This window comes from Urocampus carinirostris, chromosome 6, assembly GCF_059441175.1.
Source record: "Urocampus carinirostris isolate Australia breed hairy pipefish chromosome 6, RoL_Ucar_1.0, whole genome shotgun sequence".
In the NCBI taxonomy this organism is placed as follows: Eukaryota; Metazoa; Chordata; class Actinopteri; order Syngnathiformes; family Syngnathidae; genus Urocampus; species Urocampus carinirostris.
The window spans coordinates 25102889-25117651 of NC_142354.1; the positions used below are offsets into that span (position 1 = coordinate 25102889).

Below are 14763 nucleotides of genomic sequence, written 5' to 3' on the forward strand. Positions count from 1 at the left end.
CAGTCTCATCTGCTTGGTCTCATTTTACCGGATTTAGTGACGTACGCATGTATTTCTTTACAGACTTGGGAAAAATATCATGGTCAATTTTAACTGCTGTTATCAGACATTCACAACCATAGAAGCTCTAGAGAACAATATTATCCATACAGTAATATGATCTATTCAACAGTGAAAATAATTGGAACACAACTAACTAGAGAAAAACGTCTTGTCTATTCACAATTTTGTGCTGTTCTTTTATTTAAATATATTTCACATGTAAATGTTGCAAATGTCACGCTGATTCATACCCTTAACGTATTTCCCATCTGGTGATATTATTTAAATTTTACTGTACATTTCTAAACTAAATCATGAGTTGGGTCATCCTTAAATACAATATGCAGGTTATATCTCAACAGAGGCCTAAAATGATACGATACTCACAGTATATGTGGGAAATTTTTATTAATTACATACTGCTCCTCGCTATATCTACATTTTCCCTGTCCCTGTCTATCTCTGCCTCTATCTGTCTATGTCTGTCGATATCTGTCTATGTTGGTCTTTGTCTATATTTATCTATTTTTGTCCTTGTCTATATCTGTATCGCATTTAAGTCTGTTCAGCCCTTTAAGACTTCTTGCAATTAAGGGCTAATAAACATGACTTGACCACGTCTATCTATCTATCTATCTATCTATCTATCTATCTATCTATCTATCTATCTATCTATCTATCTATCTATCTATCTATCTATCTATCTATCTATCTATCTATCTATCTATCTATCTATCTATCTATCTATCTATCTATCTATCTGTCTGTCTGTCTGTCTGTCCATCCGTCTCTGCATTTATCGAGAGAGAGAGAGAGAGAGAGAGAGAGAGAGAGCGAGAGAGGGACAGAGACAGAGAGAGAGTTTTTTTTTAGTTCGACTCCTTCCTTTAGAGGGCAGTCTGACAATAACAATGGACTGACAAAAATTCCCACCCATAATATTGCATACAGTAATTTCAATTGGGTTTTAAGCCCTCCTTTTATTGTGTTCGATAAGGATTAAAAATAATAAGGTTTATTATAAGGGATCATTGTTTCTTCAAGAATGGAATAAGAAGATGCATGGCAGTTCAATAAAAACCCATACAGTTCCCTATTATGTTGACAGGTTGAGGGAATTACACACTTTTGAAATATATTTTAGAGAAATTCAAATTACCATTAATATTACTGGGGGTTCATACTTATTTTCTAAAATGAGTATTAGATTGAAGTATAATTAAAAGTACCTTTTTACATGTGTCATCATAATAAGGTCAAACATTTCAATTTTAATGCTATGACCACTAAAACTTAATTTTAAGTTTGTTTTCATGTTATGAGAATCAACTAGCCCCCATTGGAAAAAATATATACCTACAACTTATTTTCCTTATTAGTAGTATCTAGTTTTTCATGTCAATGAAATTGAATTCAAGAAATCTATTTGCAGAGCATATCTATAGAAAAATACATTGGCAATGTTTTACTTTTTATCGAATGTTTTCCATATCATTTAATTTGATTTTATTTCCAAATGGGTTGGTTGAAATAAAAAGGAAAAAGTCTTTGTTTTGCTTCTGCCTTCTATGCAGTGATTCCAGTAAAACATGTTTACCCAAGCAGCCTGTCTTTTCTGTGATTGAAAAAAGAAACGCAGGGGCAAGCATTTTTCCATAACTTCCTGGTTTGGGTGAAATATTAACCATTTGCCGCACTACCTTTGGATAAAATCCTCTCTTTTCACTGTACATTGAATGCATGTCTTTGCCTTGATTCTGTGCTTAAGTTGAGAAACGTTTTCCACTGCGAACGAGTTTCTATGTGGCTAGAACAAGGAAGAGAGACTGGATCTTCAGGACAAGCGGGTTTCTGCAGAGCAGTTTGGCTAGCTCGCCCTCTCTCTTTCTCTCAGGAAGTTGTTTTTGGGACGTTTAGAAGGCAGCGAAACAAGAAGCTTTACGGATAACAATATATGGAGGTGACATACAGAGCCTAGAAAAGGTTTTGCACCAAACACCGCCTCCCCATCAAAGGACTTTTTGACATATTACCATATTTCAGCATTCAAACTTATAGATACAAAAACTCTGAATATTGTCTAAGAATCAAAACATGGTATACCCAGTGGTGAAAAAACAAAATGTATTCAACATTTACATAGTGCAAACAAATAAAAAAATATATATTTTGTACAACCTCATTTTACTATTATCACCCCCACAAGTCTTTTTGGGTGTATCTCTATAAGTTGTGCACATCTTGAAACATAAAAATCCGCCCATTCTTCCTTATAAAACTGCTTAAGTTCCTCAAGATTTGACAGTGATCGTTTGTTGACAGTACTTTTCAGTTCTTTTCACAAAGGCTCTATAAGATTGAGGTCAACTTTGTATTGTTAGTTTTAAATCATTCCACTATACTGTCATTGTCCTGTTGGATCTTTCCAGTAATTGCGAAAGAAAAGCAACCTCAGAACATGTTTGACATTTGGGATGGTGTCTTCAGGTTGACTTACAGTGTTACCCTCACGCCAAACGTAACGCTTTGCATTTAGCCCCCCAAAAATGATTTTCAGTCTCATCTGACCAGAGCGCCTTGATCCACGTGTTATTTGTGTCTCCAATGTGGGTTCTTGCAAATGCCATGCGGGCCCTGTTGATAGTATTTTTTCAGAAAGTATCCCATTCCTGCTTTGAACTTTTTCACAACTTTATCCCGAACCTGCCTGGTGTGTTATTTGGTCTTCATAATGTCAAGTCAAGTCAAGTTATGTTAATTTATATCTCCCGCAGTCCAAAATCAAGGGCCTTCGACTGGTACACAAAGCTGCAGCGAGCCTTTTAACTAAGAAAGTTTGATCACACTACCCAGATTTTAGCTAACCTGCATTGGCTCCCAGTTCGCTCATGATGTGATTTTAAGGTTTTGTTGGTATCATACAAAATCATGCATGGACTTTCAGATTTAATTTCCCCCTATGTTCCGGTCACTAGCCTTCGCTCTGAAAATGCTGGTCTACTAGTAATCCCAAGAGCCAAGAAGAGATCCACAGGTTCGAGAGCGTTCTCAATTCGGGCCCCGGTGCTGTGGAATGCTCTTCCCTCTGAGATTCGATCTGCAACCTCAGTGGAAATGTTTACATCTTAAAACACAGTTCTATTCTATAGCATATGAATAACCTATATTTTAAGTTGACAATATCTGTATATTATTATTATTTAAGGACAGCACGGCGGCACAGTGGTTAGCGCATGTGCGGCACAGGTCCTGGGAACTTCCTGTGTGGGTTCAAATCCAGCTACCGGACCTCCTGTGCGGAGTTTGTATGTTCTCCCCGTGCTTGCGTGGGTTTCCTCCCACATTCCAAAGACATGCATTTCAGGTGGATTGGCCGGTCCAAATTGTCCCTAGGTGTGAATGGACGAGCGAGTTGTCTGTCCCTGTGTGCCCTGTGATTGGCTGGCAACCAGTTCAGGATGTCCCCTGCCCACTCCCCGGTGATTGCTGGGATGGGCTCCAGCACCCCCGCGACCCTACTGAGGATAAGTGGCGCAGCATATGGATTGAAGAAGTAGTGTAGTGGTAGATAGTGATATTACAACCTTACATCTTTAACAAGTTTTTTTGTAGCGCTCTTGTCCTGACACTTTTCTCGACTCATATTGTACATTAAACGCTTTAATACAATGTTTGGCAAGTGGCCACTCGTAGTATGGTGGCTCGTTGCTGTTTGGCTTGTTACTGCCCAGGGTTTAAATATTAGTTTTAGTCAGTAACACCACTCATTAGAAGATTGACTTATTAGTAGAAAATAATTAGTTGTATCTCGTGGTTTATTAATATACAAAAATGTTAACCACGATAGTACACGAAAAGTTTAAACACAATACAGTTAGATATAAAAATCCTCAAACGACATGTAGTCTTTACCCCCTTGAAAAACCAAAAAGAACAAAGTCTGCCGAATTATACATCATATATCATGTATATGATACATTATATCGTATCATTATTATGATTATACTGAAAGGGTGCTGAATATTAAACATGAGCACCAAGAGTTGGTGTCATATAGCACTACAATCTTGAGGCCATATAAGTAAGGGAGTGGAAAGTCCAAAGTCCCAACAAAACATCTCAAATAAAGTTTATGAGCTGCGGGTTACTTCTTTTTGCAAGTTTCACTTTTGCATTGGTAGTATTTTTCAACTCATGATTAGTAAGTAAGTAACATGGCAAAGCTGATATGTCAGAAAGTATTCTGTTTGACACCACTGTTGTCCATTTTTCCATTTACACACCAGTCACTTGCTTATTTTCACTAACAACGCAGTGTGTCGTTGTTAGTCATATACAGTATAATAAAGAGGGAATGTACAACCAAACCTTTTTTAATTGCGATGTTGATGATAACCGTAATAACTTTACTGTTTAGGACAACAAAACACGGCAATGTTCAGGAAAAACCCATGATTTTGTTTGTGAATTTCAAACCAGCTGAGCTGTCACAGTAAGTGGCCGCCTATGGTCATGGATTAAAAAAAAGTACACTTTGCTACATATTTTACTCCGAAAAACCTTAGTGAGAGTTTTGTTTGTATACTTGTGTAGGCAGTTGTCAATAATATTTTGGGTTAACTTTTCATCATATTAGAAAAGATTTGTGTTCAGATTTACTTGTTGTCAGTGTTTGTAGAAGTGCTTGAAATCCTTTCAATGTTGTGTTTTCTAGGATTAAAAAATGCTTACATTTGGCTGAAGTGCTTGTAAATGTTTGAAATTGTTGCCAAGTTTCACAACAAGTCTGCTTAAAAATTACCCCTGGCCCTTACTCTCTGGTGGCTATGCTTTGCCATTGCATTTCCTCCCTTGTGATTAACGGCAGCTGACATCAATTTGTATGGCTCAATAGAACAGGTGCATACTACACGTTAAAAGGGCACTATGAAATGTGTATTAATGCAAAGATTAAGTATCAATTGTGGACATTTATCATGGGTCATCCAAAACGTTAAGGTAACGTTTCCCAGTGGTAAATGGGAATGGGAAGAACTTCCTGCAACTGAAAATACAAGTTACCTATTACCGTCACTTTCCCCAACACTAATATGGGGAGAGATTTGTCTCAAAAAATATTTACACACGTATTGTTCAGATTCACAAATGTATTCACGATCCACCCAAGATCTAAAAATCATATGTCTTGATAAATGCAAACATAAGATCCAAAATTGCATATGTAAATTGCAGATATATTTGTGGATTCGCAAAAAAACACGATTAACACCGGATTTTTTCTTATAAAAGTACTGGAGAAATTTTAAAATTATCTTTCAAAGTCCTTAAAAAGTGCTTGAATTTGGCCACAAAAAAGGCGTATGAACCCTGTTTGACAAAAGTTAAAACATTCCTAAAACAAATACTGAGGTGAGTTTCTTTAAATCCAGTGAACTGTGAAACAGATTTCCAGTTAAGATTCTGATAACATCAACCAAGTAATGTCAAATAAATGCCACACTCCCTTTTTTTGCTTATAGTGACACTGTCTAATGTTTCATCACTCGATGTCGCTGTATTGTGTAATGCAACTAAAAACAAGTGCCAAAAAGCTCAAGGAACAATACAAACTATACAGAGCAAAACATACTCTTCTTCTCTGCCACCTTTTTGTTTTCTTTGGGTACCCGTAGCGGCAGGATGGCCGACAATTATGTCAGCTTCCCGAGTCGCGTTATGTAAAAGAAATACAATTTTTCTGACCCACGAGTATTACAAAAATGCAGGTTTATATAGTAGTCAATGTATTTTTGCATATGATTCAAATCGATACTCCAAATAAAATTGCTCGGAAATACATAGAACATACCTTGTAAAAATACTAACTGCAAATCCTGGAATAATTTGAGGGCTGCGAGTACCTCGGTTTGATGTACACATCACCGTCTTCTGTTTTCTGTCAGACCCATCCATCCATTATCTTCCCCGCCTATCCACAGGAGAGTTGCGGGGGTGCTGGAGCCTATTCCAGCTATCTTCTGGCAGTGGGCAGGGGACACCCTCAACTGGTTGCCGGACAGTCGTAGGGGACACAGAAACAGATGACTGACTCGCTCATTCACAGATAGGGACAGTTTTGACCGGTCAATTGACCTTAAATGCATGTTTTTGGAATGTGGGAGGAAACCAGAGCGTCCGGAGGAAACCCATGCAGGCAAAGTGAGAACATGCAAACTCTACACAGGAATGGTTGGTTACTGGAATTGAACCCATGACCTCAGAACTGTGATGTGGCGAGCTAATCACTCAGCTGCAATGCCGCCATTTAATCAAAACAGATATGATAAAATTCTAAAGAACATTGCCTCTTGGAACAGCCCATCGCACAGCAAAAACTCACCATCGTAAAACGTCGCGATTATATTCTTCTGTCATGGCTATTGATATTTGTTTCACCTCAAAGGCTCATTCAAATGCTGAGGCTAGGGTGCTTCTAGCCGTCTGTCATGGCTCTCATTCTGCAAGAGAAGGCAAAGTGATGCCACATGCAAAAGGTCTATACAACGAGTCAAGTCAAGTCAAGTCATTTTTATTTGTATAGCCCTTAATCACAAAGAGTCTCAAAGGGCTTCACAGGTTATTACACATGAGAAGTTTAGGTTAATTATATGCTATAGAGTAGAAGTGAGTTTTAAGCTTAGATTTAAACATTTCCACTGCTGATCGGATCTCAGGGGGAAGAGCATTCCACAACACCGGTGCCCGGATGAAGAACGCTCTCGAACCAGCGGAACACTTCTTGGCTCTTGGGATCACCAGAAGACCGGCGCGCTCAGAACGAAGGCTTCGTGCCGGAACATAGGGGGGGACCTGTGGGGGTTAGGGGGCGGTGAAGCGGAAGCTGCGTGGACCCAGCAGTGGCAGCCGTGGGCTACCAGTACACTCAGTACGGCCAGAGTAAGTCGAGAGCCTTTCTGGCTTAGCATGGTGCTCGTGGCGCAAGTTAAAGCTCGTGTTTGCTGACGGGATCTCAAAGACTATTATGCATTACAGCGGTGAAGCGGAAGCCGCACCAAAACCGTGCGCCGGTGTTGTCCCCAAATCCGACTCCCGTACAAAATCCTGTATGGGGGGGGGGTGTCTGCGCTTCCGACAGGCCGGCTTGTCGCGGTGTCGTACGTATCACGCCTGAAAGTACCCACGCCATGGGTTAGGGGCTCGCTTGCGAATAATAAGCATAAGCGGTGCAGATAATGAGATGAGATGAGATTTTTTTTTTTTGAAGGGGCGTCGCTACTCCGCAGATTTTCACTTTTTGCAGGTAGTTTTCCTCCCCATTAAACGGGTCTAAAAAATAATAATTAAAAAAAAACCTTTTTTTTTTTTTTTTTTTTTCTTTTTCAAGGGGCGTTGCTATTTCGCAGATTTTCAGTTTTTGCGGGTGGTTTTGGTCCCCATTAACCGGGTCTAAAAAATAATAATTAAAAAAAAAAATAATAATAATAATTTAAAAAAAAATTTTTTTTTGAAGGTGCGCCGCTACTTCGCGGATTTTCACTTATCGCTGGTGGTTTTGGTCCCCATTAATCGCGATAACCGAGGTCTTACTGTAATAATAAGAAAACTTTGAAATCACATCTTAGGCTAAGAGGGAGCCAATGCAGGTTAGCCAAAATTGGGGTGATGTGATCGGACTTTTTTGTCCTAGTTAAAAGCCTTGCTGCGGCATTTTGTACCAGCTGAAGACTCTTGAGTCTGGTCATCGGAAGACCGGAGAGTAGTGCATTACAGTAATCGAGACGGGAGGTAACAAACGCGTGAATTATAATCCCCGCATCCGACTGAGACAGTATAGGACGAATTTTAGCAATGTTACGTAGATGGAAGAAAGCGGTTCTAGTAATTTTCTTCACATGTGTTTGAAAGGACAGATCGGGGTCAAATGTGACACCTAAATTTTTAAGTGAGTCACTCTGATGTGACATTTGTCAATGTTCACAGCAGTTTTAGAGAATAAGTCGCGGCATTTAGATGGACCAATAACTAACAATTCGGTCTTTTGAGAGTTAAGACGCAAGAAATTGAGTGACATCCACTCTTTTATCTCAGTGAGGCAGGCCTCCAAATTTGCACAGTTTAGTGTGGCAGATTCCTCCATTGGGAGATATAGTTGAGTGTCATCTGCGTAACAATGGAAACTGATATTATACTTGGGAATGATATCACCTAATGGAAGCATGTAAATGCTGAAAAGAAGGGGGCCAAGCACTGAATCCTGCGGAACACCACAGGTACCACTAAAGGGCTCAGATGTAATTTCGCCATATTTAACACAGTGCGTCCTATCTGAGAGGTAGGATCTGAACTATAAGAGGACGTTTCCTGAGAGACCAATCCATTTTTCCAACCGTTCTAGTAAGATATTATGGTCCACTGTGTAAAAAGCAGCACTAAAGTCCAGCAGCAGCAAAAGTGATGAAGCGCCAGAGTCCATTGCCCGTAGGAGATCATTGGTTACCTTAATCAGAGCTGTCTCAGTAGAGTGGTTAGCCCTGAATCCTGATTGTATTGATTCAAAAAGATTGTTCTCGGATATGAAATCATTCAGCTGCTGTGCCACTACTTTTTCAAGTACTTTACAAAGAAACGGTAGGTTTGACACAGGTCTATAATAACATAGGCTTTCTGGATCAAGGTTGGGTCGTTTCAGTGTGGGTTTAATAACGGCGGACTTAAAAGCCGCTGGAACTACACCTGAGGAGAGTGATATGTATAATATTTAGAACCGAAGGTGCAAGGACGCCAAAAAGACCTTTAATAACTGATTTAAGCCGTATGGGCGCTACTAAATCCAGGACACTAGCCAGGGTAGCATTAAACTCATTCATGAGTGAGTCGATAGAGCCTTTGTATGAAGGAAAGGACGCAACTGCTCCTGTAAGAAGATTGGAGAGCTCAGAAAATGTGCCAGTGCTTATATTGCGTTCACTACACAATTCAGCTTTTTTAGTACTACATTTAGCTAGCACCTCGAATGTAACTAAATAATGATCCGAGATAACTGTAGTACACGGTAACACCGTCATGTTTGAGGTTGAAACTCCTCGAGTCAAAACCAAATCTTTATGAGTTGGCAAATCACCGAGTTGGTTAAAACCAAATGTATCAATTAGAGACCGAAACGCAACAGTGAGTGAATTGAGTGGGGAGTTCATATGAATGTTAAAGTCCCCCATAATTATAATTTTGTCTGTATAGGTTACTAGTTCAGACAAAAGTTCAGCGAATTCGTTCAAGAAAGCTGTGTATGGCCCTGGTGCGCGGTAAATAGTTGACGAGGCCACCGATCATTTTTTTTAGATTCCAAGTGGGATGCAAGTGGGATGCAAGTGGGAGGTAGCGCTAGGTAATAGTTCCACAATATCTTGTTATGCACAAAAGTTCAAATCTAAATGTCACAATTCATTCCAATCTTCTAAATTGTTTCAAGGTATCCAGTTTTGCAAGCTGGTGTTTACTTGAGTGGTGTGTGCCTGTGTGTGTACTCTATGCAAGCTAATCCCTCCCATTCAAATCAGAGCCTGGCAGGAAGAAGAAAAAGGCGCTCCCATCTGTGATTGGCCCCCAGCCACGCTCCAATCACTGCCTTGTTCATTTCAACATCACACTATGCGCTGGGGACGGCACCACTAGGACAGAACCTACCACCGTTGCTAAAGGATTTACTACCACGGCCGTTCTGAATGAACTCTTGGGCTTTTTTGCTTCATGGGACGGTTAAGCAACTTGGAGACGGTGAGACCTTTTGAGTGATGATGAGTACGTTGGAGAAGAAGGTCCTGCAGGTGCTTAGTGTCCTGCTGCTACTGCCATGCTCGGTTCTGCAACTCTGCAGCGCTCAGACACAAGGAGGTAAGATTTGAAAGACTCGCTTTCTCTTGTTCTATAAAGAAGCTCATTTAGAAGATTGCTAGAGTGAATTTTTAGAATCTTATCTCAGCTTAGAAAAAAACACCTGCCGGGCCACGCAATCACAACCTGCTCGGCAAACTCGGAAACCTGTTTGCAATGACTCACCTGCACCTCTCCCACAAGTTTGTGGGGCAACGCTTATCTCACCTGTCATTCGTTCAAGGTTCTGGAACCACAAATGAGTTGCTCAACACTCGTCGAGAGTTCACAACAGTCTCACACATTTTCTATGGTCTTCCCACACGTTTGGAATCCTGAGAAATTTCAATGTTGTTTTAGTTCCTTCATTTCAAAGTCGGTGTGGGAAAACTACGCCTCGCGGGCCACATGCATCCCATCAAGCTTTTTAATCCGGCCCACTAAACACAAATTGTTAAAATACACTGATGATATTCACAACGGTAAATTAAGTACAGAGAATAAAAAATGCTCTTTTGGTGACTCTCCAGTCCCTAGTGTTCTTTTGTCTCCCTGCCGAGAAAAAATGTATTTTTCACGAAACACACTGGCTACATCTGTTTGTACAATACTCACTTTTTAATCATGTATTCATTTTATGTGTTAGTATATTTATCAAATCGTAAGCAGGAAAACACTATTGGATTTTGACATTTTAAAATACACATTATCAAATGAAATGCTCAATAAAGGGACCCAATTAATTATTATAAAAAGAAATCTATCTATATTCTAATATAAATCAAAATATAAATTAATGATAAGTAAGATAGCAAGCCAGCCAGATAAATAAATGAAAAATTAAAACAATATAATTTTTCCCATGGTGCTCTATATTTTCGGTTTCTCTGGTAAAACGGGAAAAAATATCCTTAAAACAATGACATTTTCAGATGTATCAGGTATTAATTTTTTTATTTTAAGTATGATTTTCAATGAAAATTAGAAAAATAATACCTAACATAAAACGATCTGCTGTCTTGCAGAATTTTGTTAATTTGAAATAATATTTTTCTTATTGTACTAGAACAAATATTTCAAAATATATTAAAGTAAAAAGAATAATACAACTACCAACATTTTCTGCCAACATAATATATATTTTTTAATGGCTTAAACAATTAACACAAAGTCACTTAAATCAGTTTCCTATGTGGGACTTAATGACAATCAAGCTAGCTAGCTAACTTTCAAGGTATATAAATAAATACAAAATTAAATCTGTTGTGCTCATTTTAAGAATTATTTCAGAATAAAATCCTTAAAACAAAAAACGTCTTCTGGAGTATCAGGTGGCATATAATTTTCTTAGCATGTAGGCTAGTGTGATTTTCTACTTAAATATGAATAATATAATAAAAACTAACATAAATGACTTGCTGTCTTACAGAATTTAGCTTATTTTAGAATTAGAATTATATTTATTAACAATGATAACAAACATCGGGAACATTGTTTACAACGCAATTAGACATTGAACTACAGGATAAACACCTAATAAAGACTTTAAATAGAAAAATAATATTATAAACAAATAGCTTCAAATATATCAAAGTAAGACATATGATACCTACGATAACCTTATAAATAACCAATATATCTGCCCAGTGTATAAACTGAACAGAATAAAATAGATACTTGTTTCTCACTTGACACTCTTGAACTTATTTCAACCCGCCTGACAAAAAAACACTACAATGAAGCCAAACAGAACAAGTTGCACATTGTTTTACGTCGTATCGACTCAGAGGAAGTACACGAGCCGGCGTCAGGTCATCACCCACCGTGAGTGTTGTTGTTGTTTAAATCCCGGGGAAACGGTGAACTTTAACCCCAACTACCGTCACCTGTCGCATCAGACTCTGGTGGCGCCTGCGACTGAGGAAAACAAAGTAGTTTGAATAATCGGTATAATCGCGTCGCGCATTTCTGAAAGCTGATGTTCCGATGTTCCGACAACAAAAACATTTGCATTTGACCGCGCCTCCATGTTTAAAAACAACAAGAGAAGAACAATTTCAGTTGAAGTGAATCCAAAGGGTGACGTCCTTAAGACCCAAGATTGTCTTTATTGTCATCAACAGGAGAATGCCATTGAAATCTTCTTTAAGAAAAGGCGCTTAAAATTTGAATGCAATAAAACTACAATCATATGTGTAAGAGGGTGTAGACTATGTACAAACATTTTGTGTTGTATATGTACAGTGGAACCTCGGTTCTCGACCATAATCCGTTCCAGAACCCTGTTCGAAAAACGATTTGTTTAATCACCGAAATCGTTTTTCCCATTAAAAGTAATGTAAATCATTTTTAATCCGTTCCGACACCCTGAATGTTTACCATGAACGTAAACATGAAGCTAACCCAGGCTAATCGTACGTTCGCGTTAGCGTAATCATCCGCACGAAAGATTACGCTAACATGAACATGTAAAAATCAAAAATCTGGTCGTTTACACGTCATTTAGCACCCGGGTCTCCACAACAAGTGGCTAGTGCTTCATTGGAAATGGGGCTCCGTTACAACACCCTGAATGTTTTACGTAAACAAAGCTAACCCAGGCTAATCGTACGTTCGCGTTATCGTAATCTTCCGTACGAAAGATTACGCTAACATGAACGTGTAAAAATAAACAAAGGGTAAAGAAAAGAATTATGAATAGGATTTCTTACCTTTGTGGTGCTCAGCAGAAGCCATGCTGTATGTATAGCAAGATCGGAAACTCGCACACCTTCTTCATATTTTGCTATTATTTGTTTCTTGAATGCAATAGTTGTAGGCACTACTTTTCTTTTTTTCACCTGTAGCAACTTTGCTGCTTGCACCGGCCTTCTTCGGAGGCATAATTAGGGGCTAAAACACTTGGTACACCTATATTAAAAGCGAAAGCAAAACAAAACACGTCCGCACGTGATAACAGTTCTTCACGAAGGGTGGGGGCAATCTACACGATCTACACCCGTACGCCGCTCAGCATCGCACCCTAGCGTACCGGCGTTCGAACTCCAATTATTTGACCGAACAGCGAAGCAAGAATTTCTCGAAATTTTTGGTCGAGAACCGATTTGTTCGAACTGAGAGGCGTTCGAAAACCGAGGTTCCACTGTACATCAAAGTGCAGCAGAGTGTAGGGTCCCTGCACTCTCAAACCGGAATTTTACCATACAGCATACATGTCTGTTGTGAGGCAGCCCGAATTTACGTTTTCCACGAATTTATATCGTGGAAAATGTAAATGACTACTGTACTGCTCTGTCTGACTGATGCGCAGTACAAAACAAAAATTGAATAGAGTGGTGACATGCAGTCAGGGGAGGAAGTTGAGGCACAACCCCAATTTGCGTCAAATAAAAAAATGGTTATTCAATAATCCCTCGTTTCATCTATCTATCTATCTATCTATCTATCTATCTATCTATCTATCTATCTATCTATCTATCGATCTATCTATCTATCTATCTATCTATCTATCTATCTATCTATCTATCTATCTATCTATCTATCTATCTATCTATCTATCTATCTATCTATCTATCTATCTATCTATCTATCTATCTATCTATCTATCTATAGTACATTGAAACAATAGAACAAACCCTATTTACAGGCGCAAGCATTAATTTGAAAAAAGTACTGTATTCTGTCACGGACCAGGAACGGAGATGGGACCCATTTGCATTTGTTTTACTCAGCTTTATTTGGAAGGAGGAAAGAGCTTTCACCCACGATCCGGTGATCGTCAGTTTTGGGTAGCAGATCGCTGGGAACGCGTAAGTGGCACTTCCGTGTCGATCGAAGACAATGTCGAGAGCGAGAAAAAACAGGTCGATGGCCGGGACGGAGGAGCAAAAACTTAAAACGGGTTCAGAAAAGAGGTCGGCAACGGGAATCAGACGGAAACAGGGCAGGATAAAGTCAGGCGTCAAAAGAGCTGGCCTTGCGTATAGCTAAGGTTCGCAGACAGTCTGACGCTGGTATCCGGTAACCGGGGGGTTTAAAAAGTAGCAGGGAGCCAATCAGCGCCCAGGGCTGTTGGCGCCAACGGAGCAAACTCAGGTGCCCCGCATCAGTAATCATGACATATTCTGTACTTTTCTTTAACTAAAACCTCTGTGCTGTCCATTATGATTTTAGAAATAATCTAGCTGCTGTATTGCTCTACCTTGTATCAATTATTTTCACTTCAGATGATATTTTATCGCCTTCAGGTGGATGTTATTGGGAAAACGGAAATGTGACGTATAAATGCCTTTACCTATCTTTAGCATGAGGAGAAGTCCAACCATGTTGTCTTTTGTGGCGGTCCAGAGCGCTTTGTTGACATAGTGGCTTTTAAAGAAACTCAACATTGAAAAATGTAGATTCGTCAAGTTGTTTTACGTTTAGACCGCAACACAAAAACGATATGGGGCGGCAGTCTGACCAATCAGAATGCAGAACACAATGCACAACGAAAATCCATGAAGTATCAAAAACATAAATAATAAACTGCAATATAGCAAAGTATCACAGTACTTATTAAGTCTCAAAATTCTTTCTCATTTCACTGCTCAATATTTTGATTTTATTTTTCAAAATTGCTGAATTTGCATATTATTTTATGAATATTATTAAGTATGTAATGTAATACGGTGCTGACAGCAGAATGAGGCACCCAATTCTCTTGCCTCATGGCAGAGGGCGATAGTGAGAGCAAGGATTCTAATTTGGTGTACACCTCAGCCCTAGGTGATAAAATTTGTGATAGTATTAGCAAACTCACAGCAAGTCTTACCATCCAGTCATTTATTGACTTCTTTTGATTATTGAGGA

General features: G+C 39.0%; 1 protein-coding gene and 1 long non-coding RNA gene across 2 annotated transcripts in view; one reads left to right on the plus strand and one right to left on the minus strand.

Moving 5' to 3' along the window:
- Positions 1–6471: 6471 nt before the first annotated feature.
- On the minus strand, positions 6472–11854 carry LOC148364359 (uncharacterized). The gene is made up of 3 exons (XR_015850749.1): positions 11736–11854; positions 10141–10247; positions 6472–6539 (listed from the first exon to the last, which is right to left on the minus strand). It is a non-coding gene; the product is annotated as an uncharacterized LOC148364359 (long non-coding RNA).
- Positions 9677–14763, plus strand: part of erbb3a (erb-b2 receptor tyrosine kinase 3a) — a 40867-nt gene continuing 35780 nt past the window's right edge. The window contains exon 1 of the mRNA XM_088338431.1: positions 9677–9933. Within this exon, the coding sequence (XP_088194557.1) occupies positions 9834–9933 (100 nt within the window). The 5' untranslated portion in view covers positions 9677–9833. The remainder of the gene's footprint in view (positions 9934–14763) is intronic.